The following is a 26,892-nucleotide window of genomic DNA, read 5'->3' as shown; positions in this document are numbered from 1 at the left end:
TTTGCCATCCCGTCGACACGTTTGCCAGAGAAACCAAGACTACGCACATCAGGGACCATGAAACATTGGCAGAGACTACTGAACGCGCACCACAGACAGAAGGCGGAACAAGAAGAGGCGGCGAAAGCTAAGATCAATAAAGGGTGAGTTGATAACATTACAAACGACTATAATGCACTTAGGTATTCTGATAATTGTTTTCAAGGAGTCAGACATTACAAAAAAAAATTGGCAACAAATTTTGTCCAATATCATGTCTGAAAATGATTCCTTGTGACATCACCAACCGAAGAAGGAAGGCCTTGGATTTCACAGCAACATGTCGGGTTGGTGTACCTTCAACATGTGAGTATCCATCTACCTTCTAGGGTGAGACGGTGGTAGTGCTATGTAGATCATAATGTCATAGCTGTAGATAGTGTGGTGAGTGCAGTAGACCAGTCCTGGTAATAGTCGACTAGTCCGAGACGCAGTTGAGCGACCATTGAGTGACCAAAAATCTCATCAGAATGTTCTATTTCATTGATAGAGAAATGCGTTTCTGTGTTTATTTATCTTGCAAGTATTTTTTTTTGTTTGTTTTGCACGTCGTACACATCAAATTTTGGTTGCTCAGTGGTTTCCCAGAGTTTCCGCTCCATCCAGTGGATGTAGAGGTTAGTGAAAATGTTCTAGGATCTTTGCTTCTGTTTTGATAGCTATCTCCTTATATTACCTGTATTTGTTAGATGTGACTTGTGGCACTTTTCAAATACATTAGTTTTCATTGTCAAAAGTGTCGTTACAAGGGTCGTCGCAATGTGGCGTTGCAAAGAAAAGTGCTGAATGTCTATCCCACTTCTTTATATTTTCGCTAGATGGCGCAGCTAGAGGCACCACCATTGCTTTTAAATTTAAGAAATCATGTTTGTATGAACGATGTGCAGCATCTTCTACCAGCCAAGGTCATTAGAAACGATTGATGTTCCACTGGGCACGCATGTGTTGCTAGCTGTAGGCAATGCACAGCCAGCTAACGTTATATGATCATGAATACTGTAAAAGCATTTGAAAACTGTTGAAAGCACCAGGGAATACCACACAACGTACAGTGCCCATTTAGAAAATATGCATATCAATCAATCAAGTCTCCTTTTCCACATCTACCACAGAGTGTATCGTTCATTGGGTGGTTGTAAAATTTACACTTAAAACGTTTTCATCGGCCCCAGTAGATTTTTAGACCTGAATATATAAGTTGGGGACCCATGGGCTCTAATATATTAGCCTGGGTATACTAAGGCACACAGGTTTTCGCGGCAAATATTAGAGCATGCTTGAGGTCGATTTGTTGCAGTCTTTTTAACAGCAGACATTTATCAGAAGAGATTAGAACGGAAGGGTAGAAGCCCCGGAGGCTAGGCGAGGTCTGTCTTCTGTCAGCGTTTTCCACGTGGAGAATTGCAAAGTAAAGTCGCAAACATCCACCCATCTATCATCAGGCCACCCTGTAGACGACTGTTCTCACTACTGTGCACAATCCAGCTGTAAAGCCATCAATATCAAATCGACTTCTGGGACAAACACTGTCCCTTGTACATAGTTTTTTTACGTGTATAATTCCAAGGTCGGTAGCAGGTACACTAATGTATTACAAAAGGTACTATATTGTCAAGTATGCTCACATCATTTTGTCAATCAAAATCTATTCATGATCTATCGACGCTCACATATAAAACCTGAATGGTTACAACGGTTCTCTTATTATAACTGTACATTTAACCCTAAACAGTACACCTGGGGTCCGCTCGGACCCCAGCACTATATATTCTGTAATATCTTTTTTGTTTCTAAAGATTTTTTTCTGAAATTTTAGGTAATTGTCACCCACAAAGTTGTCTCTCAACACAGCGCAGAAAACTCCGTTTCTACCATTTATAAAAAAAATTATATCTGATTTTCTTTTGGGGTCCGCGCGGACCCCAGCCGGCTTTTGATCATAATGGATACACTGTCGTTCTTATACATTACCTTATTTCCGTTTTTATATGTTTTTATGCACTCATCGTATGTCTACCAAGTTTTCAGAGAATGGTGTAGTAATAGAATTAAATTTTGATAACTTTGGTGTAATTATGACGTCATATGACGTCAGAGCTAATAATATAGTCCGCCATATTGGATTTTGACCAATGACGTCATAAAATTAGCATATTCTATGCATATTAAATGATTTAACTTATATTTAATTATGTAAGATGAAAATAATGTTGGAAAAGAAGTGTAATTTAATATAAAACTCAGAATTTTTTTATGTTTAAACCAAAATTACTTCTATTTTCAAAAAAACTGCCTGCTAGAAACCCGTTGCCATGGCAACACAAAAAAACATCAACCTACTAGTATTAAACTAATATGAACTTTTTTCCAGAGACATTTTAGGAAAGGTCTCCAAATTTGATACTTCTAGCGCAAGCCGTTTAGCCGCTATCTGAGATCAAAGTTGGGCCTTAAAAGCCCCTTCAGTCTGAAATGGGTTTAAAAATCGGGTATTTCTTCTTGTCTTCTTTTTTTCACCAAAAATTAGAAAACGTTCAAAATGTATGATTTTTGTATGTAATGTGGACACAGAGATTCCCACATCAGTTTGCAAAACAATTGAGCTGGTAACATGTTGATAATTTCTAAAAATTAGCAAAAAACTGTTCTGGGGTCCGCGCGGACCCCAGGTGTACAGATTAATCAGTCCGGGAAGGTGTACTGTTGAGGGTTAAAGGCATTTTTTCTGGCATCTATTTGTAGTATCACATGTGTTTTGATATCTTCTATGTGAAAACGTATATGAATGTTTTGATTTTTGAGAAAACACAAGGAATGGACTTGAAAACAAAGAATTAAGAAAAAAATCACGCACGTCCATCTCAGTGCAATATTCTGCGCACCCACTGTAGTGAGTGATATCCCTGCAATCAGGTCTGGTACCAAGAGAGCTCTAAAAGCCATAAACTTGGAATCGTCTTCTGGGGGCAGAAATACTACTCTCACCGTTTCCCCGCCCAGTTTTACACGTCCTTGAATGCCAACTAGGCAGTACTTATTGTAAAAGCGCACCATGTCGTAGTTTAGACCTCTATCATGTCGAATAAATCCTCAGTCATTATATCCTTATGCAACGCTTGGTGTAAAAGCCTCGCCTGAACGTTCGGGGGGTCAAAAACGTGGGTAAAATTGAAAACTGGGATGAACTTAGGAGTGCCAAAGACGAGAAGAAGAGTGGGAAGGGTTTAAAGGCATATTGAAGTACATGGACGTGAATGTATTCTAGATTTTACAAGGGCAACACAACTCCGTGTATCTGCGTGTCTGCCACTTTTCGTGGTTCCTAATGTACGGAATGCAGAGATTCCATACATGCACCATTATTACTGTTTTTCTAAATTCTTCTGTGATACTTGGGTCGCAAAGCAGTGTGGATAATTTGTCTCTAATTTTTTTGTTGTTAATAGTTTTCATGTTTTGCCAGGGCGAAACCGTGTTGAACGATATAAAACGCTTTGAACACATCCGACACACGATATGCTACAGTACTCATAATGGATGATCAAACGTACCTAGGGATCAATCAGTAATGATTGCAGGGGGGGGATATAGTAACCCGCTCTCCATTAAAAAGAATCAATAGTAACGTTTAACACTTTCATGAAAAACCTTTCTTTCACCTCGATAAAAAATACTGAAGGTGTACATCAAATTCATTGTACTTGACAAAGAAAGTGATTCATTGCTATTCAGAGAAGCCAAATATATACTATAGATAAACCTACTCTCTTAGCAGAGGTTTCTGGCTTATTTTGGGCGTGTTTTTAGGCTTTTTCTTATCGGTCTGTCTTTTTTGCACTTGTATATTTTTTACGCCAACCCGTTAGTAAGATAAACCCCAGCGAGTATTTATGACCCACCCCTGGGTAGAGTCGCGTGTAGATGGCGGGCTTTTCTGTCAGACGACAGTTTGCTCACAAGCAGGTGTTTCCCGCCGATAACAAAGACCCCTCGACATACATCTCATGGTTTCTCCTTCACAGCGCGCCGTAGCGTGTTAAAAGAACGTCTCTGTATACGCCAGTGAAGGTCGTTGATAATGCAAAAGTTTTTGACGAACAGTAAAGTTTGGGTAGTGTTTTTAGCTAAAAGCACAACCCCATGAGTATAGTGTGGCTCTAAATAAACCCATAAAATGTGGGAAGTTTCTTGTAGCGTCTCTATAAGAATTCGACAGTACTGTACCCATTTCTCGACGACAGTTTTTTAAAATGTTGGTTCTTCTTGAAATTGGCGAGTCTGATGCGAAATTCTGAACATCAGTTTTGACATTTAATGTCTAACGCCGTGAAATCAAACCCACAACGGTGACCAGTTTGCTCATGAAATATGCAAATGTTGATTAAGCTGCGACGCCAGGAGTACTGTACCAATCTCGTGCACATGTTTTGTTGAGTGTGATCATTTTCGACACGAGACAAGATGCACAGGAATACCAACTTTTTCGCAAAGACTATCAAGACGGTCAGAAACAAGGTGAAATACGTATCGACCTTCAGAGGAAACCAAGAACCACTGTATGTATAACCACAGTATTTGAACCGTATTTCCTGTTCTAGAGTTTTCCACTTAGAATATTGTGGTGCCTATATGTTGGTAGACGTATAGTACACCGTTTGCCTAATCATATTTTCACATTTCTGGAATACCTGGATATTTTTTAAACGTTTGGCTTTTTCTTCTTGTTGTATTTGCATGTTGTTATCGCCTCTGTTCCACATACTGTACTAATTTCCGATCTCAAACTGAAAAAAAGAAACTGTCATCTTCAAATAGTTACCAGATTTTGAAGGTAACTGGTAGCTGTAACTCACCTCAAAACTGTTTCATTCCCTTATATAAAAACACTGACTGGAAGTTTCAAAATTGGGACGTACTAGTAAAAACCCAAAGGATATAACTGTTGATATGCCCCTCCTACATGATCTTTCATCAAAACTAACCAAAAGTTACGATGTTTCCTATCCTGACTGGTGCAAGGTTCATATTGTCACAGGTCATGCCTGTAAAAGTTGTACTTTACGGGATTTTATGAGCAATTGGCAAATAATGCAAAATTCATGACGGGGATTTTTCACTGTCTGCACCTGTATAACCTTCATTTTACGATGTCAACGTCCAGTCAGGGATAAGCTATGAAAATGCGTATGTAACCATGGAGATAGCCCCGTGTTAACGCTGATATGACGTGGGAACATCTTTTATAGGTACAACATCAGAGATTAGACGACATCTGCTTCCATCTCTGTCGTAAAATGGTCCGAATTGCAGCGCTATGTTAGGATTATAAACTGTCAGCAGTTAATGTTTGGATATAGTATTTTTTTAGTAAGTGCTTCCGGGCAAATTTGTCAAAGATGCCCAATCTTTCTACTGGTGTCTCTTTGCAAAGTTTGAGAACAGCTTTCGGAATATACTGATTTTTTTGGATTTGGATTTTACTGGAATTTGTTTTGGGTTGATATGATAGCAATGACCCTAAAGTAAGCCGTTCAGAGTGTGATGCATAAACGAAGAAAACAAGATGGCGGCAGAAGTAAAACAAGATGGTGGCAGAAGAAAAACAACATGACCCATGTCCTGAAAAAGTACGTACGTCCGTAACAGAACATACTGGCAGACGATGTATACAAAATGTCCTCTCTAGGGATGGTTCCCTGGCCATGTTAAGTTTTATTCACGCTAGATCGATACTCTGGAAACTTTGAGAGTGAATATAAACTACTTTTACTGATGACATCTTTTGAACCATTTACTACATAATGTCAACGCTATCTACTGACACATGGTTTCCATAGATAACCCGCCAGCGGCCCGGTGTAGTAGAAGAGTATAAGGTCGCAAAGGTGTCGCTTTCTGTTATTTCAGATCATCCTTCTTATCAAACGGACCAGTTTGAAGATTAAATTAGCCATACGTCTTCCTATAAAGAAGCTCATTCTTCTTATTTGACAGCTGTTCATTAGATATACATGCTCATCGTTAGATAGGAAGGGTTACTAGGCTCATCAATAAAAGACAATGAAATGATCTCTGACAACCACCCTCCCCCATATGAGATTCTTCTCCATTACATGTGTGTGCCTGGAATATTCCCAGCCGATACCATTCATTGACCTTCAATCAATGGCTTCCCTATCCACCGATAAATTACAATATGGCATGGTTTTCCCGACTTTATGACATAGTTCCTATCACCACTTAGATTTTGATTATGCATTTTATCGCTGTATGGAGAGAGTCAGTTTTGCGCTTTAAATTGCGTGAGCCAGTGCGGCAGAACACGTTTTAGTCTTTAGTTCCGTATGCCAAAAAATACTAGGCAATGATTGAAGTGCGATCTTATGTGTCTTGGCTACGTTCCATGTCAACGACTCGGACATCTATCAAGCGGAAAGATCCCTCAGGGCGTAACTATAAATGAACCTAACTTTTAAAGGACGAAGTGTGACGGTTGTATTAACCGCAACGTCGTTTGCATTACGTATACATGGTGGCTGACCTCGATGATTGACGGCCAAGAGTTAGTCCATACAAGTTTTTTTGTCAGACAACGTGAGCAGGACTACTGTGACCCCAATTGCCTAATCGTGAAGTATTGGCTCCCATTTTATCTAGGGTTAAGCTAATTACATCCTGAGCGAACAACATCGCTGATTGAATTGGTCCCCTTTAGCGGAGGTTGTGCCTATTCCAGCCCCAGCTGTGTTCTTTATCCATGATTTGTTTCAATTATTGGACCGTTTTTCATCTATTGCCAATAGTGTACAATCAGCTCCAACTAACTGTACTCTTCAACTCTTTCTGGGGTTAGACATCCAGGCAGAACATTACTTGGTACACAATAAATCATGGATACATTCTCTCAGACATTTCAGATGGCATCCGCAAACTTTCATCAGTGATCGAGAAATGTGACTGACATGAAGAAAGATGGTGGATGCTTCTTAAAACGTTTGGCTCTTAAAATAGATTTTTTTCTGTTCTTTAGCAATTCTTTGAATGCTGACCGCTGCCACCCCCGTGTGCATACATTGTCAACGTTCCCGGCACCTGTGGGCATGTTATTGTAGACCCAAGCTTGTTAGTAGCTCCCAAAGCCCGATGATGTATTCTCCAGCGATTGCTTGAAGAAAGCTGCCGTAATTGGCACAGCTGTTGTACGATCGGATAGAAGCCAGTTTCTGCGGTGACCTATATGGCCGCACCGATATTTGCATGGCATGTTTTGCACTCATCCTTATGGAGTCTTCCTTTTAAGTCTGTAATTTTTCATCTACGCCCTACCCTTACCCAGATGTTCACTTTGATCTCAGTAGGCTAGATGGTTATGTGACAAATGTGATGAAGAAAGGGCGACTTTGAATACACCCCCACGGTGTATATGCATGATACATGGTTGATCAGAGTTTTACCGGTTAACACGAGAGAAGGGATATTGCGTGCTATCCATCCTCATAGCCTTTTCTAAAACAACATACGCGCGTTTATTTTTACGTTAAATCTTTTGAGAGTTATAACATTTTCATTTTGTAAAGAAGTTTGAGCCCCAGACTGGAACGTGTCTTATATTTTACCAACACCTACCACATACAAAATCTCATAAATGGCAAAGATCTATTCACAATTGGAGTTATGCTGCCCACCCGCAAACACACAAACTTAGAAAACGATACCTGTAACACATTTCCTTAGGACGGCGTTGATGAATGACCAAGGTGAAGCAGAGTCGTACTGTGTTTATACATTCAGACAGTTCTGTTTGTCACGCCAAGTTCGAATTCGCTTGATGTGCCAAATGGATGGAGGACGTATTGCAAAGGTCTATCCGAATTTACTGCATTCTACATCATCCGGAGTACAGCAAAGTTTCCTGGGAACTTTAACTTTTGTTCTGATAGGTACATCCTTCACCGGCGGTTCTCTGTGCTTCGGTTTGGACTTGTTTTGGGCCAGGATCATTTATCAGCCTTCAAACATTGTCACTTCTCTTTCATTTGGCGAACTGCCTTCGACTCCTGGCAATAGGAACCGTCTGGAAGATTCATCGATGTATGTAAAATCTGTTCTCTTCTGCAAGAACTATTGTGACAAAGTTAATGAGTTTACTTTAGACTTGGCGGTACCGTACGGGATCTGGCAGTTGGCGCAGTGGATCGTTCATTAGGCCACAACAAGTAATATTCATGGATGACATCAGCGCGCATGACCTTCGCCAGATTTTGGAAAAGAAAACAACATAGGTTGTTTCCATCTGACGGTGTTGAACATGCCTTAAATATTCAAATATGTCATAAACGTCTATAGGTTCAGAGACAATATGGGATCCAGCACTTGAGGCACAATTTCTCGCGGATGATGGCAAGTGTTGGCAGTATAAGGTTTTCCATCTCATATGAGCACGCAATGTAGTAGCTGCCCATGTCGGTACGGCAAACTCTTTTCTACAATGGTTCTGGTTAATTGAGATGTGAAGATGTCTACAAAGACAGATAATACTGTTGAATACAGGACCTGTTGGTTGTGATGTCAGGTTAGGCTGCCTCAATTTTCGTTCAACAACTTGAAGGTTTATGATGTCAAAATGCGAAAATGTAGGAATCTTGTTTTTCTGGCCCGCCTTGTTTTTTTCGGCATACCGCATTAGATTTGGAGTCTGCGGAGGATGTCATCCATAAAATGTACTTGCTGTGGCCTAATATGCAAAATCACGTACGTGCGTCTATTTGGGGCGGGCTAATTGCCTGTTGTCCGCCGAGTATACTGTCATGACACTGTTCAGTGATTGCAACGCGTGAAGTGTTCCAATGAATCGATGTTTTCGACCGATGCCAGAAGATACAAGCCTTCTTGAAGAATTCACAGTCAGTTTTACGAGCGACCAGAATGTCAAAGTGATGTTCCACGAGAGAGAGTATTGGTTATGGACGGACGGGTGTGAATTGGAAATGTGTTGGCGTTTGCTTTGACCGTAGCTCGCTCTGTATCTATATCGTCTTCACGACTGTCAGGATAAAAGAACACTAAGATTACAAACATAAATATGTACCAGACGAATGGTTAATGAATTGTAGTCGGTGCTTTTACAGTTAACGTCTTTTCTCCAATAGCCAATCAGCCTCTATCGGCGTCACGCTACGCTTACGGTTGATTTGTGTTTCCCGCCCGCCTGGGGTAAGCTAGCTATCGAGTCTGTCACCACGTCCATTCACACCTCTACGCCGTCCGTCTGCCGTTTCCGGGCGGGTACGAGCCGTGTATCGCGTGGCAACCGTAGACTGACGCTGGTTGGCTCATCTTACGAGGCCATCCATTTGTGGACTCGACGGCAGGACGTGGTGAAGGAAGTGCTTCACTCCTCACGAGAGGAAGCCGGCGTGTAGCGGCGTTACGCACGGCAATATTTCAGCTGGTTTAGAGTAGGTCCTGGTAATTAACAAGCCTGAGGAGTGTCTTCGTGAAATGAGCATGCGGTCTCCAACGGCCACGTCGCCAACATAAAAAGCTGTGACGACATTTGTCTTCTGGCTCACCATTCGGGAGGTTTGGTTTATCCAGACATGACCATAGCTTTTCTATTCTTATGCTGTTGAGAGCTCTCTCTTGCTGTCTTCTGCCTTGGCGGATACAAGAAGTAGTGTTTACACCTTGTGCAGTCAACTCGTGCTCCGGTTGTTTAGGGATTTAGTTCGCATATTGCTCTTGGTCAACATGAATCGCTTCCAAAATGCCGTCGGCAACCTCTCCACAAGGATTCGACGACTGAAGAGATCGGGCATGTAGGTTGTATACCCTTGTTGCTGTGATTGTTGTTTTTGTGTCTCATTTTGAGCGGTGTAGACTAAAGCACACTTTGTCAACCAACAGGTGCAGCACTATGAACGTACGACTATGCGACGGTAACTACTGTTTCAATCAACAGGTTTCGTGGTGGTAAAATGCAATATTCATTTATGATATATGGAAATAAGCTTCAAGTCGTTTTCACAATGACACACAGCTGTGTTGTATGATAACTCATTGCAATATTGTGTATACTTTGTTTGTGATATCTTATTCATTATAATTTTAATGTATAAAGTTACTTTGCAATTCAAGCCATGATGACCTATATACACATATTGATTGCAATTGTAGGACGTTTCCACAGCTGTAGATGTAGGAACCAGAATGTTGTTATACACATGTTGCTACCTGCCTGTTGAATTTACTGTGTATTACAATAAACAACAACGAGCAATGGTCGACAGAATTTCCTTGTTTGTATGTACCTCCATGGTTTTGTGTAGACAGAATTTCGTCCACAAATGACTCGCCCTATTTCCACTTGCAGCCATGTCGAAAGGAACGCTCGTTACCGAGGCTAGACAGGGACTTTACGATGCGATAACGGAAATTGCTTGGGATGAAGGTACTCTTATCCTGAAAGGCATCTAAGACACGTCTCTCATTTTCTTTTTCCTTTACGTCGTAGGTACTCACTGCCAGAAGAAGGCGACCCCACGCTAGATCCTGACACGCAGAGAAGTCTTTCACTAGGTGAGTCCACAGAAAACCCATGAAATTCTAGCTATCAACGTCATAGGTGTAGACGTCGCCATGTTGGCGTCCCTATTTGCATTTTAGTGTTTTCAGACATTCTAAGACCTGCTGACTTTCTCAATGACCACAAGAGATCAAAGAAGATAATACCAGAAGAGTACCCAAAATTCCCGATAAATATAAAGATGCTGAGTACCATTGAGTTATGGTTCAGTAAGATGCAAATATGGACACCAACATGGCGGCCTGCTTCCTTTGTATGAAAGGTATGTTATAGTTACGAGTTGATGACAATGATGTAAATCAAACATGTACAGCATGACGTCGATTTAACAAATTCTCCACTCTGACATAATGACAGGAAATCCCACATGTTGTAATGCCATTATGTTGGGAAGTATTCCATCACTATGCAGGCGGCGGATTTAATTATGGACTCCAAACAATCTGCCTTGATTACTGCTGGAAAATAAACAATTATGCTCTTAGCATTCTGTGGATAATAAGACAAATTGTTTCCATATCAGTCTCCATGGTTATGATTATTATTGTAAAAAGTAATGAATATATTGTGATGCATCCTTTGCAAGTTTCTCTTCCGTACCCGTCGAGACCTTCTCATAATGTGCTGTGACTTTGGAATTGCTATTATATAATGCTATATTGATGTTATCTCCAACAGTACAAAGAATTTATGACATTAAATCGCTTACATGACATTTTTCTGATGAAATATTTTGAAAATGAAAAGAAATGAATCACCAGAAAGCATATACAATCAGTCGGTAATTTTGTTTTCTTGTCGTATATGCTAGCGAATTAATATTGCAGTCTAGTTCAAGTTTATCAGTTTGATTTGCTTAAAATTCCTTCAAAAGATAACGAACTACGTGTAGCTAAGATGAAAGCATGATACAAAATTGAAATCAGCAGCAGTATAAAATGGTTCTAATGTTTATTTCTTTATATGTCAAGACATCTTTGATAGTTGTATTCTGTAGTTTTTCCCAAGGGGATAATGAGAAATAGCACTTATTCATTCCCTTTGTCCCTAATAGAATAGAATTGTTCGTACCAATTAGACTAGCACGTCTCACAATTGATCGCTCCTGTAACTTGGTACCTTGCCTTATTACTCTCAGCTGTTAGCAGACAGCTTATAATAAGCTGGATAATGGTAAAATCATGTTGGCAGACTCTTATCTATCGAACAGCAGTCTGAAAGAGACTTTTGTCCAGACGCCGAAGAACGATAATGTGATTATGTCTGTGCCTTCCGCTATTGGTCTGTTGAAGTCTGTTGTGTGAGCGTGTTTGGAATAATATATTACAAAACGACCTTGACCTAATCGTTTCTATCTGCCTCACTATTCTATGTACTATCAATTGCCCCCCCCCCCAAACCGTTTGATTAGTGAGATTTCTATCAACATCTTTTTGTAAATAATTAGATTTTGTAGCGTTTGCATCATGTATTTGGTATGTATTATCAGTCACATGCATAATCATGTTACCGAATTTTTTGACAGGCTATAGAGATTATTACTGTGATAACTTTATCGCATTTTCAACCCAGCAAAACCAAACAATTAAGATGTGGCTTTACACAAAACTTTGCAAAAATTTAGTCCAACGATGTGACACGATGCGATTTACAGTAACCTTTAAATCTGGGTTTGATTCCGAATTTGTGTGGAGTCGAGTCCTGACATGCCGACCGGAACCAAGAGGTCTTGGGTTCGAGTCATGACATGCCTCCGATCTTGTGCCCTTGGGAAAGGCACTTAACACGACTTTCCTCACTTCACTCAAGTGAAAATGAGTATTGCTCATGTATTTGTCCATGCGTTGGCGGTGGCAAAAAAGCTGTCATAACTTCAGTGTGCAGTCACAATGTCTAGTCATGAAATGTTGGAATAGAAAAAAAGAATCCCGAGACTACGAACAAGACCCGATGTTGTGCCCTCGGGAAGGCATCTTCTCACTTCACTCAGGTGAAAATTAAGTACTTATTAGCTTTGACTGGATATGTCCTTAACAAGAACTTAAACCCACTACAGTTACCAGTAGCTAGATTAGGTAGAGTAGAGGTCCTTCCTGATGTGATCTAAGACATTATAGTCTGCTCTCCGGGGTGACAACTTGTAAAAGTAATAGTGATCTGATACTTTAACCCTTCCACAAGTCTCAACAGATAGATAAATAACGTTGATAAAAAGGAGCAAGATCATGTACATCATCTTACAGTACATATGAAATTTTGCCCTTCAATCTATTGCCTTTGCTGATAAAAGTATTGCTCCTTTTGGACCAACTGCCTCGCCTCCAGTTTGACATTTTTCATTCTGAGAGGGAAAACTTAATATTCTACTTACCCATTACTGGGTGAGGAAAGGCGTCGATGGATTTGAAATTCAATTCCGAATAGCTTAAAGTATTACACGTCAGGTAGAATGGAGTTGCAATCTTTAATACTTAACGTGCGTGTGTTGTAGACAAGGTGCAGATGGTAGGATTCGATCTATATATTACTGGAACGTATCCAAGTGGTTCAAAATACCTTGGCAGTGGGCTTTACTGATTTGAACTTTTGTTTTATCACCAGTATTCAAGGGTAAATGGGTACAGGGGATTCGCCTTTCTGGCTCTTGAGATCGTCACAGGCACGATGGTGTTAATCATAAAGGCAATATTTCATTTTAATTTTGGCTATCGTGACATATTTATTATATTTTTTTATTTTCGGAGCACACCCCAATATAGAACAAAAAGAGAAATTGTAGAATTGACACTTTTGTAAGATTAAATAACCCTTTTGAAACAACGAATAGTATTACTATTTGTATTACCTGCAAAAGCGGACTGACCTCTTTTATGATATACATACAAAAACTGTTGATTAATATAGGTCTCTTCAGTTATGTTGAGACAAATAATAAAACTGTATTTCAAATTTTACCAGAAATGTTGACCTGTGTCGACTCAACCTTGAAGTTGGTTCTTATTTGAGGGAAATTGCATAGAAGGTAATATGTCTGCGTAGGGCGTTGAATCGTGGGAGGGGGGTATGAGGACTCAATGTAATCATCACCCATGATGTACTCTATTACTCCTGCTGGGCTAAACTTACTTTTCTATCAAGATGTTATATGACGAACGCTGTGGTAACATATGATTCACCATGTTAGCCATGTTCTTCAAATACTTTGGTTACAGCCATCATACATAAAGATCTATTGAGTGTCATTCCCGTTATGAGCTGTTAGATCAATATGTGAATAGGTATGCTAAAAGCTTCAATACATCAACATCCAGTAAAACTAAGAATTATTGTTGAGATCGCAAACACCTACTTTGGACAAAGCTCCGGATTGCCATGATTGTATACTTGTATGAAGTAAAGCATTTGATAAGTTTGACCGCTCTGAATTGGCCCTTCCGAGGTCAATAAAGAAAATAGTCCCTATTAATCAACGAGTAGTAAAGCGGTCGATCTGCGTCGCAGGGTTACATGATAAACGTCTCTTTGTTCAGTGGAAGGGTGCATGCATTTCAGATGGAGCTTGATTGATTTGATAGAACGGGGGCAAAAATTGGGTCGTAATTTTGGTATGGTAGGGTTGGTCTTGATTACAATGGAGTCAAACTAACTGCGTTCCAATTTTATCACCGTCAAAAACAAAATATGTGTAACTAGTTACTGTATTAATTTATTATCATACTTTATCCAACCAATGGAACAATAACTATCTCATAACATTTAACTGACATCCATTGATTTAAGGTCCTATTGCTTGATCGAAAAGGTTTGAATATATGTAACAAAATTAAGGAATTTGTTATTCATGGCAATTTCCCCTCAAAATTTGTTCTCGAGAACATTTTCAGTTTAAGTGCCTGAATTTTATTCTAGGGTCTTTAAACTTAGCTGCTCTGTAAGCTGCAGTGATTTTAGCACCATCGGCAAGTTTACGACCCAATGCTCGTAGGGTCAAATATATTCGCAGATAGCAGTAACAGCAAAGCCAGAAATAGCGCCAACATTGTCACTTTCGTTCCAATGAATCGTAAAGTACCACTCAAATCAACAATGATAGACCGGATAAAAGCCGAGAAATTGGTTTCGTTGTGTGCTGTATTGCTTTTACAGTTATATATAAAGTTATCGAATTTTATAACCGTACGGCTATGACCCGTAAAATGCCATTCGTAAAATTGCCGTTCAACTTTATATGAGAACTATATCGGCATTGATGTAGGTCAAAGAAAAGTAATTTTAGAGGGCATTTGGTGAGGGTATTTATTTTGCTGTTACCCTGCTCTCTATTCATGTGCAATTCTCCAGGGTTATTTGGTTATTTGACCCACTCGTTTCAAGGTCAAAGTCAAACCTCGATAAATGCAGCAGCACTGAATGCATATTCCTATGTGGTATTTACATGCAATCAGTACGGCTTCGTATGTCTGTCAAAATACTTTAGAAAAGTAAAACATTATAGATCAAAGCAATAGATAAGTATTGATCCTTCAAATTTTGCTTTGTATGCGTGAGTCAGTCTAAGGTAATGATAACTTGGAAAGCACTAGTTGGGAGTCCTTCCCAAAGCAATTCTACGCTACATTAGGTTAAAACCCTGCCTCCTCCAGGAAGTCTTTTAAGGACGTCATTACTTCAAGTTCAGCGAGTTTTGTAGATCGTCCTTTGGATGCTCCTGGAATACAAAACCGCTGTCTACTATTGATGCATTCTCAGCTGCGAGTACAATTTTACTTCATGTTTCCGAAAATAGTTTAATTAGGTTGGTAAAGTTAAAGTATAGGATACAGGATTTTTATTTTACACAACCAAAATTTCTCACCTAAGTGCTGACGTTTCGGTGTCTGTCAGACACCATCCCCAGAACTTCTGACTGTATCCTTTAGTTTTTGTTCTTTGTCCGCAGATGCAAAGTTCCATTCACTTTCTGTTTCTGAAGAAGAGTTTGATGATGCGAGGATACGGAGGAGAGAGAAACGAGCAGCAGACAAGTGAGTAACAGTCCTCTTTTTTAAAACCGATTTTTAACTATTTCATTTCATTCCCCTTTGTTTGTCAAGGATCAGGTAAATAGCAAAATCGATTAAAGAGGCCCTTGACCTCTATAAAAACACATACGACTCAAGATACAAAAATAACTAAAGAACTCATTAAATAAGAGTACATGGGTTGAACGTTTAAAACAAATATGACCAGAAAGTGATATTTGGCAATGTATACCAAGAAGTCCAAACGCAGTTAACCAAATACTAGTACATTTTTTGGAAACTTTTGCTGTGAAGAGTTTAGAAGCTCAGTGTCAGGGCTCCCGTAGGATCTCGTCGACAGCTTCAGACATGGCCGTGATTTTCAATGACATACCTGATAAGCAGGGATGTTCGGATGGATTTCTTATCGGAATTCGGTGACATCCAATCAACCACATGTCATGGTCTAATTACCCTATCTGACATGCGGTCATATCTGTGCTGTCAAAATTGGCATATTCAAACTAAACTGACGTGTGAACGCAGATGAAAAGATGATTCAGTGTGTCGATGCTAACTACGATAAGCCCATCACCCTGTCGTGGTCGCGAAAGGGATGTAAGATATGTCGTGCTAGCGTTCCTACGTGTATTCGCCCGTCTCAAATGATTACGATGCTGTTTAAGTTTGTAGGTTTGCACTAGGAATGTGTAATTCGATGACACACTTGGAAAAACGTTCTCTTTCCACAGCTGTACTGTTAGCACTATCACGGTCGGTATCCTTACTTTAGGTACTAGGTAAGACATACATATGAAAAAAACTATCAATACTCGCGATAATGATAACTGCCTTACTTATGTTTTCATCTTCAACTTTGTCAATATATTTCCATGCTTTATTTAGTGCAATGAAAAGCTATTCATGAAGTTCAAAAGTCAATTTAAGTCTGATTTTTTCACTACGATATTCGATGATTGCTGTATGCACAGAGACGTGTAAATTGATTAAGACTCAAAGAAAATGTCATCAAAACAGTTCTCCCGCGGTGCATGTACACGTTTGTGACTTCTCTCTTCTAAATGCCATGCATGAATCTAACGCCTAACCAACGACATCGTATGAAGCAATGTAACGTCTTCAGCTTTTACAATCTTCCTCGTTTTTCATACATATAAAAACTTTTAGTCATAACCATGCACATCTATGACTTATGTACATTCCATAATAGACAATGACCCCTCTTTAGAGCAGGCCGCGCAGGTACTGACACGTCAGTCTACTAAAAGGGGTTATGTAAAGGATAAGGCAGCTTACTATATTGGTCATGCCCGTAAATATTAAATTATTCCCATGTGTACATTTTTACACGTCAGGTCAGTTTATCACCGAAGTCTCTTGCGTCTTCTGGAGCGTTGCTTGTGAGGTTTTACTCAAATCTGCACGATCTTTTCAGCAATAATTCATCTTAATAACGAATGTACTATTTTTAGACTATCGCTCCAAGTATTTCCATAATTTATAATTACGCTGAAAAGCTTATGAAATATCCCAACATGAGGATTACATTTGTGATGGAAAATACATTAAGAACGTTACCAGTGTGTATCTTATTGTTGGCATTTCTTAGGAGACATATTATACGTCCATAGATTGCTTGTCATAATGATGTATGGTATCATTAATTTCATCTACATTGTGAATACTAAATCTTGATGGGATAACGACTGAACGATTTGTAACAATGGTCCTGCACAATACATCTTCTGTTAATATGTTTTTGCAATTTATTGCAGTGACCGTCTTTGGACTCATTTGCTTCGAGATTAACGTAACTGTATGTGCTTTAGCCAAATCTGAATAAATTCCAGTAATTTCGACTTTTGTAAAAGAAAACAAGAATATACCACCACAAAACACATACCTAGAGTTGAGTCTAGAACCTTAGAAAAATATTGGTCGATTTCAAGCTCCAAGCTCATCCCAAGATCTGACAGAAGTCATACATAGCTGAAGTCCATACGTGACCTTGAGGTTTGCTACTAATGAACAGGGACGATCAATAGCTATAGAACTACAGCTTTCAGTTCCAGTGATATTAGTATTCGTCACCAAGCGTCGCGCTCTATCACAGTGTCTCAGTCGCCCGCTAAGTCCCCATGATTTATTGTAAGTGCAGACCAAAATCAATTTTCTCATATACCCTTTGTGTGATTAGATCTAAATACCAAGAATGAATTACCTTACTTTACAGCAGTAAACGTACCTCATGAGAAAATGTAAATCCGAATGAATTCCTCACGATATGACGCATATATCATAAAAGTAGGAAAGGAATAGCGCTGGCCTATCTGGAAAAGTAGGTAATGGTAACAGCAATTAATCACCTTGTTAAAGTTGGTGCGCTTCATCTTGTCATTTCTTATTAAATTTTTTGCACTTCGTGGGGCAAGGGATGGTCTCTTCAATAACAGGCGGGCAGAAATATTACCAAGGGCGTATAGACTAACTGAGGTCCCATAACTCCTGCTATTTGTTGACGTTTCTTCTATAACACGCTTCTTGGGTTTTCTTCGCCTTTCATGATACACGAACCGTAGAAAAATGCTGCTGTCATCTCAAGAGTTTACAGCAGTCCATCTTTTTTACCAAATGACCTCTTAGAGGGTTAACGACCTAGAACAGCTTTGCTGGAAGACGACAAGGACGGTCGGGAACATCCCGCAGTGCAGGCGCAGAGGATGGTTAGGGAATACTGATTTTTCTGTCTGTCTGAGATAGGCGCCAGCTTTAGTTCGTAATCGTTTCCAAGCTTGGATCATGTGGGATGTCAAGTTCGCTTTCGTGACATCAAAGTCGTCTGATGCCACAAGATGGATGAACCCCATCCCAACAACAAGGAGTCTATAATTGCATCTTTTCACTCTAAGACTTTTCATTTCGTCGAACGGGCAAAAGGTTCCAACGCCCACGTTTCGTCCGGTGTAGACGCTTTTGGAATGCGTGGGTGGCTGTTTCCCCTAAAATAGCCCCATTTCGCCAACGGTAGTGTGACGTGCGTCAGAGAAAATGTTGGTAGAAACATGAGACGTGTTGCTGAACTGCAACGTTGTCTATCTGCAGCTGAACGTACATTACCTTTACACCCATATTATTACTGTGGCTCTAAAAAGGCTACTTCCTTTGCCATCTAGACGAAATGAAATACCAAATGAAGCAGAGTACTAAAATCGGTGTAATTTGAACCATTTGAAGTATCATAGCAAGCTAGTTAAACATCTTCTGACTATGCTATTGTATGTTCTAGCTCTTGTGTAAGGATTCTGTCCTGTAAATGTCAATTTGCAGGCAAAATATTGATTCAGTTTCTTCAGTACAATTTAGTTAAAATCTTTCACAGCAGTTAGCATATAGGGCAGTGTCTAAGGCCATTTGTAGACCTTGTGCCACACAGCTGTACAAGCGCATTAGAATGAAATACGCCGTGGAGAATCTCATATTTGTGAACACTCTACTCACACATAACTGTGACATAGCTGCACTGCATGTTACAATAAGTAACCAAGCATGTCACTCTCATAATCCCTTCGTAATGAGGTTTAGATTTGCGTAATCTCTGGAGGTAAATCCCATAAAATCCTGGTTAATGAGTCACCTCAGAGTAAGACTGGTTTTATCCTTAAGTACGTACCTCAAAGTTCTCTGGGAGTATCGTCTCACATACGTAATTAGTGTCTTTTATCATCTTGTTGTTGATGACTTTTTTCTTGATGTTTATAGCACATCCATTTTCGTAAACTGGTAATGGTTGATAACCCCAGGTGGTGGCGAGACGTTGCCCATGTGTCGCCGTCTCGTTTTAAAAGCATTACTAAGTCCCGGACGCCATTGCGGTCGCACTTATCTACGTCAACGTCCAATTACGAGCCGGCTGAAAGAACCACCGATGGGACGTCAAATGACGTACTTCCGTATCTCTATGGTGACCTGGGCCCTAGAGGAAGAAGCTACGGCGCTGTCATTTAGAGATAATGCGTTATGATGGTCATACATACGTTTTCAGAGAGATAAGCGGTAGTTTCTTATGTAGTTCAAATGGTGAGTGCGTGATCTGATCTTGAAAAAGCAATAGTAATACGCATATGCACGGAAAAAATATAATCCGAATCGTATTATTTGGTATAGACATAAATGCAATGTTTAATGTTGTATATTCAAGCTTATCATCTTTTTCAAACGTTTTTTTGATTAAGTGGCAGATTCCATCGCATTGACGAGGATGACGAATTGGGGTAAACAATTGTTACAATTTTAACATTATTTTGATAGATATTATCAACTCGTTTTCTGTTATTTTTTGTTCTTACATTGCGTTATCATATGTTAAAGCCGAGATATATCATCGGGGAACATGTACTAATGGTGTCATTTTATCAGGGGACTGAAGCGACAAGCTCGACAGGAGTCCATGGGGGGTCTCGCCGACGACGACTTCTCCCCAACCTCCTCCCCCTTCGGGTCCACCGACTCCGTGGAAGGTGTCAGATTCGTGAGTACGCCCGCGCTAACAGCCATCTACGGGGGCTGATCATAAAGGATTCTGCCTGACCCACTTCTAGCACTCTTTCATACCAGCCTATCCCCCACGCCTTCCGCCTAGGATCTGTTAGCCAATCAGATGCTCCTGCTTTGTGAGCTCCTGAGGCAAAGTTAATTTATCAATTCAGCAAAGTTACCAGCCAATCACGTTGCAGCTTGACCGTAAGCGGTGACGTGATTGGCTGGCAACTTTCGTTCCAACAACGGGAGGAGAAGCATCCTATCAACGCTGCGAGAAAGACGGATCGCAGGCCAGGGCATCAGGACCGTTGCTTGAGACACACAAGCGACGGGCCTAGTATGAGAGGGTGACTGAAATTACATTGTAGGTCGTGTTTCAAGTTGAAGGACTTAACTCCAAATATATGACCTCATCATCCCAAGTTACTCCACTTGAGACCATTTAGAAGAGACGTTCAGATTTCAGACCTGCAATTTCGCACACGGTCTACAATACAAAGATGTGTAATATTATACACGTGTAATTTCAACATTCCAAATATAGCAGAGAGTCGGTCAGGTAGAACCTGCAGTGAACAGCCCTAATAGCTACTCAGATTCGTGAGACAAGATTGTCGTCTGATTTTCTGTACACCCTTGCTTGCAATGTTATAACATGTGTCAGTCACGGTACACGGTAGGATCAGTGAAGCCATAGAAACGAAGCTGCATTGTAGTTACATATTCGTGACGTCATCGATCAATCAGGTGAAGTCATGACGTCATTAGAACAAGGCTTGATCTACCAATCGATATGAGAGATGATGTATACTCATCGTTCTGACCCTTGAGCGTTTCAGCAACGGCTGACTTTTCCATTACGGCCGCCTGGAATTGTTTACGGACGACTCATTTTACGTCGATACTCTTGGCTTAAAGGATTTGGGAACCTATTTGAGCGTCCATTTATCTAAGTATTCTGTAACACGGTTAAACTTTACATTCCAACACCATGAGAAAATTGAGAAAATGTGTCTTACGTAGACCCATTCTGTCGACTAAAAGGAACCAGTATTTGTTAAGGATCCACATTTTTGTATAGTGCATGCCACTCTGTGAGCAGTGGATCAAAAGGTCCAGAAAGTTTATAGCGCCCCCCGTCTCCATTACTTTCAATAGATACTGAAACGTCCCATTTTCCTTGATGTTAGTCCTGTTACAGAATAAATTCTACCTACACGGGTGTCCTTTCAAGCTGATATTCAAACGATACCATCCTGGTAGCCTCTGGCGACTAGATTCCTGAGATAGAGCACTTTAGACCATCTAAGAATGAATCATCATTTACAACGCTATTCAGGTGTTAGGAAGGTTGGTTAAGGTCACCCAGGGCGCTATTGAAGAAACGAGCCACGTTAATCTATGCGTAGGTGTTGATAATGAAAGCCTAGTCCCGGGAAGTAGATTCTTTGTCAGATTGGCACCCCTGATGACCGTGTGGTAATGTTAATGGTGATCGCTTTCTTTAAGTTCGCCGTAATAGATCTGCAGACATCGGATGTGGTGCCCGGAACGGCTGAAGTATAATGGTTATCCCATTCTTTCTTGTATCGCCGTAATAGCCCAGCCGGGTTTAAGATGTAGTGAGTGGTGGTAACGGTTGAAGTACATGAATCAGATAGTGGCAAGAGAAACTGCCATGCTTTAATCGCACGCATTACAAAGGGCAAGTGTTACATTTCAAAAGAAAAAAAGTTTCAACAACTACGCCTTGATTTCACCAGTATGAAATACAACGACGAAGATCTAACATACTTCTTGTATTACTATAATCACCGTATTCCATGTTCTTACCTCGTTTTATTTCTTATATAAAGGAGGAGGTGACGAGACCTGTGCGGAGGAGGTCATCAGCAACAGGAGGAGGCAAGATTTTCGTCTTCTGTCTGTTGTATGCGTACTTCAATAATGATTTCATTACGGAATGACTTAAAATGTCTGTATAGAACTGATAGCTTCAGTAATCAAAAAAAATAAACTAGAAAGGTAACATTTGCAAGGCAAATGCATGATGTCTACCTTCGCATATGGTCTGCTCTGTAAATTCTTACTCAAACACATTCATACATATGGTCAGACAGGAGTCTAAATCCCTCCTGCTATAAAATTGCAACATGATGTAACCCAACTCTAGTTACCATGGTAACAGCATTGGTTCGGGTCATTGAGGTCACTGTTTGGTTCCGAGTTCAACGCTCTAACCGTTGCGCCACGACGCCACGGTTTTGCTCGAACATGTTTGATAACAGATGCGATGGTTTATACCAAGTACAGGTTCTCTGCGCCGCTGGAGCTCGGAGAAATCCAGGAGAAGGTCCAGCACTGTGTCGGACGTTCCGGAAGAGAATTCCGCAAATGGAAGACGAATGACGCGCCGCCGATCCATGGCGGCCAGAGCCACCATAGACCTAGGGGTGCGTACTGGGCGGTTTGTTGTTACATTAGTGCTAGTAGATCCGAGTACATGGAAAGAAGGACATTAAGCCATTGAACATAAGTTAGAAAAGGGCTTTGAGAAACTCTGTAAACTTTTTCGTCTATGATGCCTCACGTAACGGCTGTTCAATAACATTACCAGCTCAAATGTATTTCTTTTTCGGTAGAAGCAAAATACATACTGGGTGTTGATCTACATACATGCTTCCCTCTCCACTGCTACTCCACCAAATACAACCTGACAGGGTTTCCGTAGTCCTGCTATCTTCCTCATACATGTGGCTGGATCTAAGTGGCACTACAGAGAAAAGGATGCGGTCCCAAACGTGGCAAAGCTTGTATCCCCCCTCTTCACGGTATATGAAAATACAACCTAGTATTAAAGCCACATTTGAGACCATAGTCTTCTCGACCAATCACATGATCCAATCACAATCAACCAATCACATGGTTTTTGTTTTATTTCCTTACAAGGCTAAGGAAGACGTGAGCGAGGTGATGTTCTCTATGGGATACCACCCCAACGCCGGTCAACTCACGGTCACCATCATCAAGGCACGAAATCTCGCGAGAGTTGGGTCAGAAAATCCTCCAGGTGATTATATATGGAACATACCACGATATTTTACTTGTGTTTCTCGTAAAAATGATTTAAACTATTTTACGAGTAAAAAATGAGATTGGAATACGGGAAACTTTTCTAGTTAATCACCAGATTTACAGCAAACTATTTGATGCAGATTCTTAACGATTGTTGAGCAACTCCAGCGTCACGCTGCTGGCTTTATACTTACAAACTACTTTCAAAAACATCTCCTTCCCCCCATCAGAGGGCAGTTACGCCAGGCTCCCAGTAGATTACTTCTCCTATCAGTCCGTCACAGTCTGGTTGGGAGGTCCACATGTACGCCTCCTGACCACAGAGGAGTAATAACATATCCTGCAAGCTTCCCCTTCATCGCGTTTGGGAGTGTATCAGGTCAAGAAGAGATAAGACCTAGTCCATTTGTCTGCACTCCTCAGCGGTGCAGTACACATGTGCGAGTACGTGCGGGGAATTCAGAAGAGCCGCCTAGCGCGCCAGACGGTGCATCTCCGCGGGATTTGTAGATCCAGAGCGCCCTAACCCCTTAAAAGGCTGTAAGTGCGTGAGTAAGTTGTGAGAGAGCTGGAAGGCCTACTGTTAAATCGCCAACAAAGCTACTGGTCTGACTCGGAATTAAAGTCGATGCGCGTTTGAAATATTGTCTGGTTAGGAATGTAATTCTATTTCTTCTTCAAAAGCTAATATCAGTATGTAAGAATAACTAACTAACAAATGAAGCGTGTAGGTACAGAAGGGGAACGATATAGTATTACTTTGTAGGGTATAAACAGCTTTTCAAACGCTTATGAAAAGTTTGGAGCAAACATTGGTCGTAGATGCCTATAGCTGATAACACAACAGATCATGCAATATATATCTATCCATCTAAACTTCTCATAGTAAACACTCAGTCAGTAGTCTGAAATTAGATGTATTCTTTATTAATTGATAAGCTGCAGGCTTCGTTTGTTCGCGAATGGAAGCACATCAGTCATAACGTTTTGGCCTTGAACGTGGCATACATCTGTATCCTTCAACACACAGGCGCCACGGTATCGATCTCTGGTCTAATGCGTCCCAAATTGCCACTCAACTTGACCGAGATAACCCGCCATTTGTTGGGGGATGTAATGACTGCGTTTAACTTGGCAATGGACTTGGACCTGGGTTGTATGCTGAAAATAGCGTCGTTACGTAGTATAGGTCATGTTGTCCAACACGACGCAGTAAGTCCCTGATTTGTGTGGTGTGGGACCCACGAATCGTCAATGTTCTAAAGAATACGTGTATGTCTTCCTTCTATATCTATACAAAACAATCTGGTCATCAGTCTCTGATCCCAGGGCTACAGACTGGTTCCCTCGGCACTGCAAGCTTCTATCCCCGCCTGGCCAACTAAGGGGGCCTGGGGGAAAGTTTCCCCGGGAGTTTAGTTTTGAAAAGTTGGTCCCGAAGACTTTGCCAGTGAAGGCCCTGGCAACAGTCTGGATATACCAGGCTATATGAAGGAAAGAACAACAGTTTTAATACAACGCTTTCATCTTAAATGGAAGCAAGCTTTTCTAGCTGTTAGGAAGGCTAAAAATCATTAATATCCATATCATAATCGTAACCATGCAATATTGAGCGAAACAAAGAAACACATCTATGTTGACTATGGAATTCCCCAATTATACTTTTCCAGGAGATTGCAAACTTTTTTTGCCAGAATACAGGATATGTTCTACAAGTCAGAGAAGATAATCTACATTGTTATTAATACAAGAAGAAGTGAATTGGTGCAATTCACTGGGGACCAAACTTCGTTGAAGCAATGAAATTACTGCAAATTGATTTTTGCCAAATGGATTCGGTACGGTGATTGCTGAAGACGAGGGACTTAGACTTCTTGTCAAAGTTCATTTCACTTCATCAAGAGAAGGTGTTGAAGTGTCTAATAGGATTGCAAAAAGGGAGCAAGAAACGGAACAAAATTGTACAAAGGGGTTTTAAGGTACTAATTGTAAAATCAAAACGATATTCCAAGTCCATTTTCTGGTCGCCTTTTTATCATGTGTTGAGTTGGGACTCGTCATGTAGTTTTTTTCTGAACACTCCAAGAAACATTTTAAGTTGGATCCCCACTGGGCCACGGTTTGTTGCATTCGTCCCTTCGGATGGGGACGTAAAATCCAGCGCTTTACGTTTACGTTCCATACCCCGATGGCAAGATGTGTTCAGATTCTGGTACATGGAGGTTCAGGCCAGAACTACTATTAAGCATAATGTACAGCACATTGTCGGGATTTGTGGACCGTGGTTGTAGTAAGTCACAAACGGGTCGGTTTGAAAACTGCGACCGCCACAGACCACAGCTGCTACCCGTTATTTCCAATTGATTCTCCATCCTTTTACTTAAACCTTTGTTTGAAATAATAGGTCTTACCCCGTCTTGACGCGATCAACCTGTCACAGTGTATAGAGCGGCCGTTCGATCATGTGAATGCGATATCGCACCGGCAGCCATTTGTTCGAATCTGGTTGAAAGCTATGACAAAAGCTGTCAAAATAGAATGCTGCAATCGGTGTTTTGTCATTACACTGTGGTTAGGTTAATATTATTTCCTACACGTTGTGAAACAAATAGATGTGAACGTTGGAATGGATCAGTTAGCGGAGCTTGAACCCCACTGTTACAGTTACACCAAAAATCAAGGACATTTTACTAGATGTCCTTGAAAAAATCAAAGAACCGTTGGTTAGTTCATACATGATTACAACAGACTCTAAGATAAGGAAGAATCTGCAGCTGCGCAATAAAGAAATCACTTTCCTCACAAGATTTTCCCGCCAATTTCAGACACGTACGTCAGAGTGGCGCTGATGTGTGAGAGCAGAAAGATCGGCAAGAAGAAGACTTCCGTCCAGAACGGCGCCCCGAACCCTACATTCAACGAGTCTTTCCATTTTGACGTGGCAGAAGACGACATGAAAGGAGTTTTCCTGTCACTGGTGGTGGAAGACTCCGGAGGGTGAGTAGACAGACGGTAGTCTGTAAAAGAAATCTCTAATGGCTCCTCTAATTTCACACTTGACCATTCGAACCCACTTGAGAATGATATGGCATGAGCTATAACAAGTTGTGGTGTTTTTTCGAAGTCATAAGTCACATTTATTACATCGTAATAATCATATCATCTTATATCATATTAAACCATACCAAGTCACATGCTGTAAAACTGACCTCTGACCTGGCCAATGACCCGATTTGTTGACGTCTCTCACCATGGTAACTCGTGTTGGGTTTCATAATGTTGCAATTTTATAGTAGGAGGGATTTATACTCCTATCTCATCATATGTATGAATGCATTTTTCAACACCACTTAATTTTACTGTGACTCACTCTCCCTCTATGTCCCCACAGACCCACGCTGGGTAAATGTGAGGTCGGCCCGTGGACGGACCAGTGGAACGAGATGATGGAGAAACCCCGGAAACCCGTCACCAGATGGTGTCAGCTGAAGGAAGTGACGTCAGACAGGCGGAGGAGCAGTGAAGACCAGGAGTAGCAGCTTTAAAAATACTACTATAAAAACGTGTACATCTTTTACATTGTCGTAACAGGTAATTTTCTATGGATCTCATTGCATACTGGGAGACGTGGAG

General features: G+C 40.7%; 1 protein-coding gene across 1 annotated transcript; it reads left to right on the top strand.

The window, feature by feature from the left end:
* LOC109462455 (synaptotagmin-like protein 1) lies at positions 1-26,892 on the top strand. Its single transcript, XM_019759014.1, has 10 exons — positions 1-143; positions 10,553-10,617; positions 15,564-15,648; positions 19,878-19,916; positions 20,062-20,173; positions 22,041-22,089; positions 22,498-22,637; positions 23,134-23,254; positions 26,085-26,256; positions 26,651-26,892. The coding sequence occupies exons 1-10, from the start codon at positions 58-60 to the stop codon at positions 26,793-26,795; spliced, it is 1,014 nt and encodes a 337-aa protein (XP_019614573.1). The 5' UTR covers positions 1-57; the 3' UTR covers positions 26,796-26,892.

Source organism: Branchiostoma belcheri, unplaced genomic scaffold, assembly GCF_001625305.1.
Source record: "Branchiostoma belcheri isolate BF01 breed outbred unplaced genomic scaffold, Haploidv18h27 scaffold1, whole genome shotgun sequence".
NCBI classification, from domain to species: domain Eukaryota; kingdom Metazoa; phylum Chordata; class Leptocardii; order Amphioxiformes; family Branchiostomatidae; genus Branchiostoma; species Branchiostoma belcheri.
Note: the sequence above shows the minus strand (reverse complement) of the source record. Positions and strands in the feature narration are given on the sequence as shown.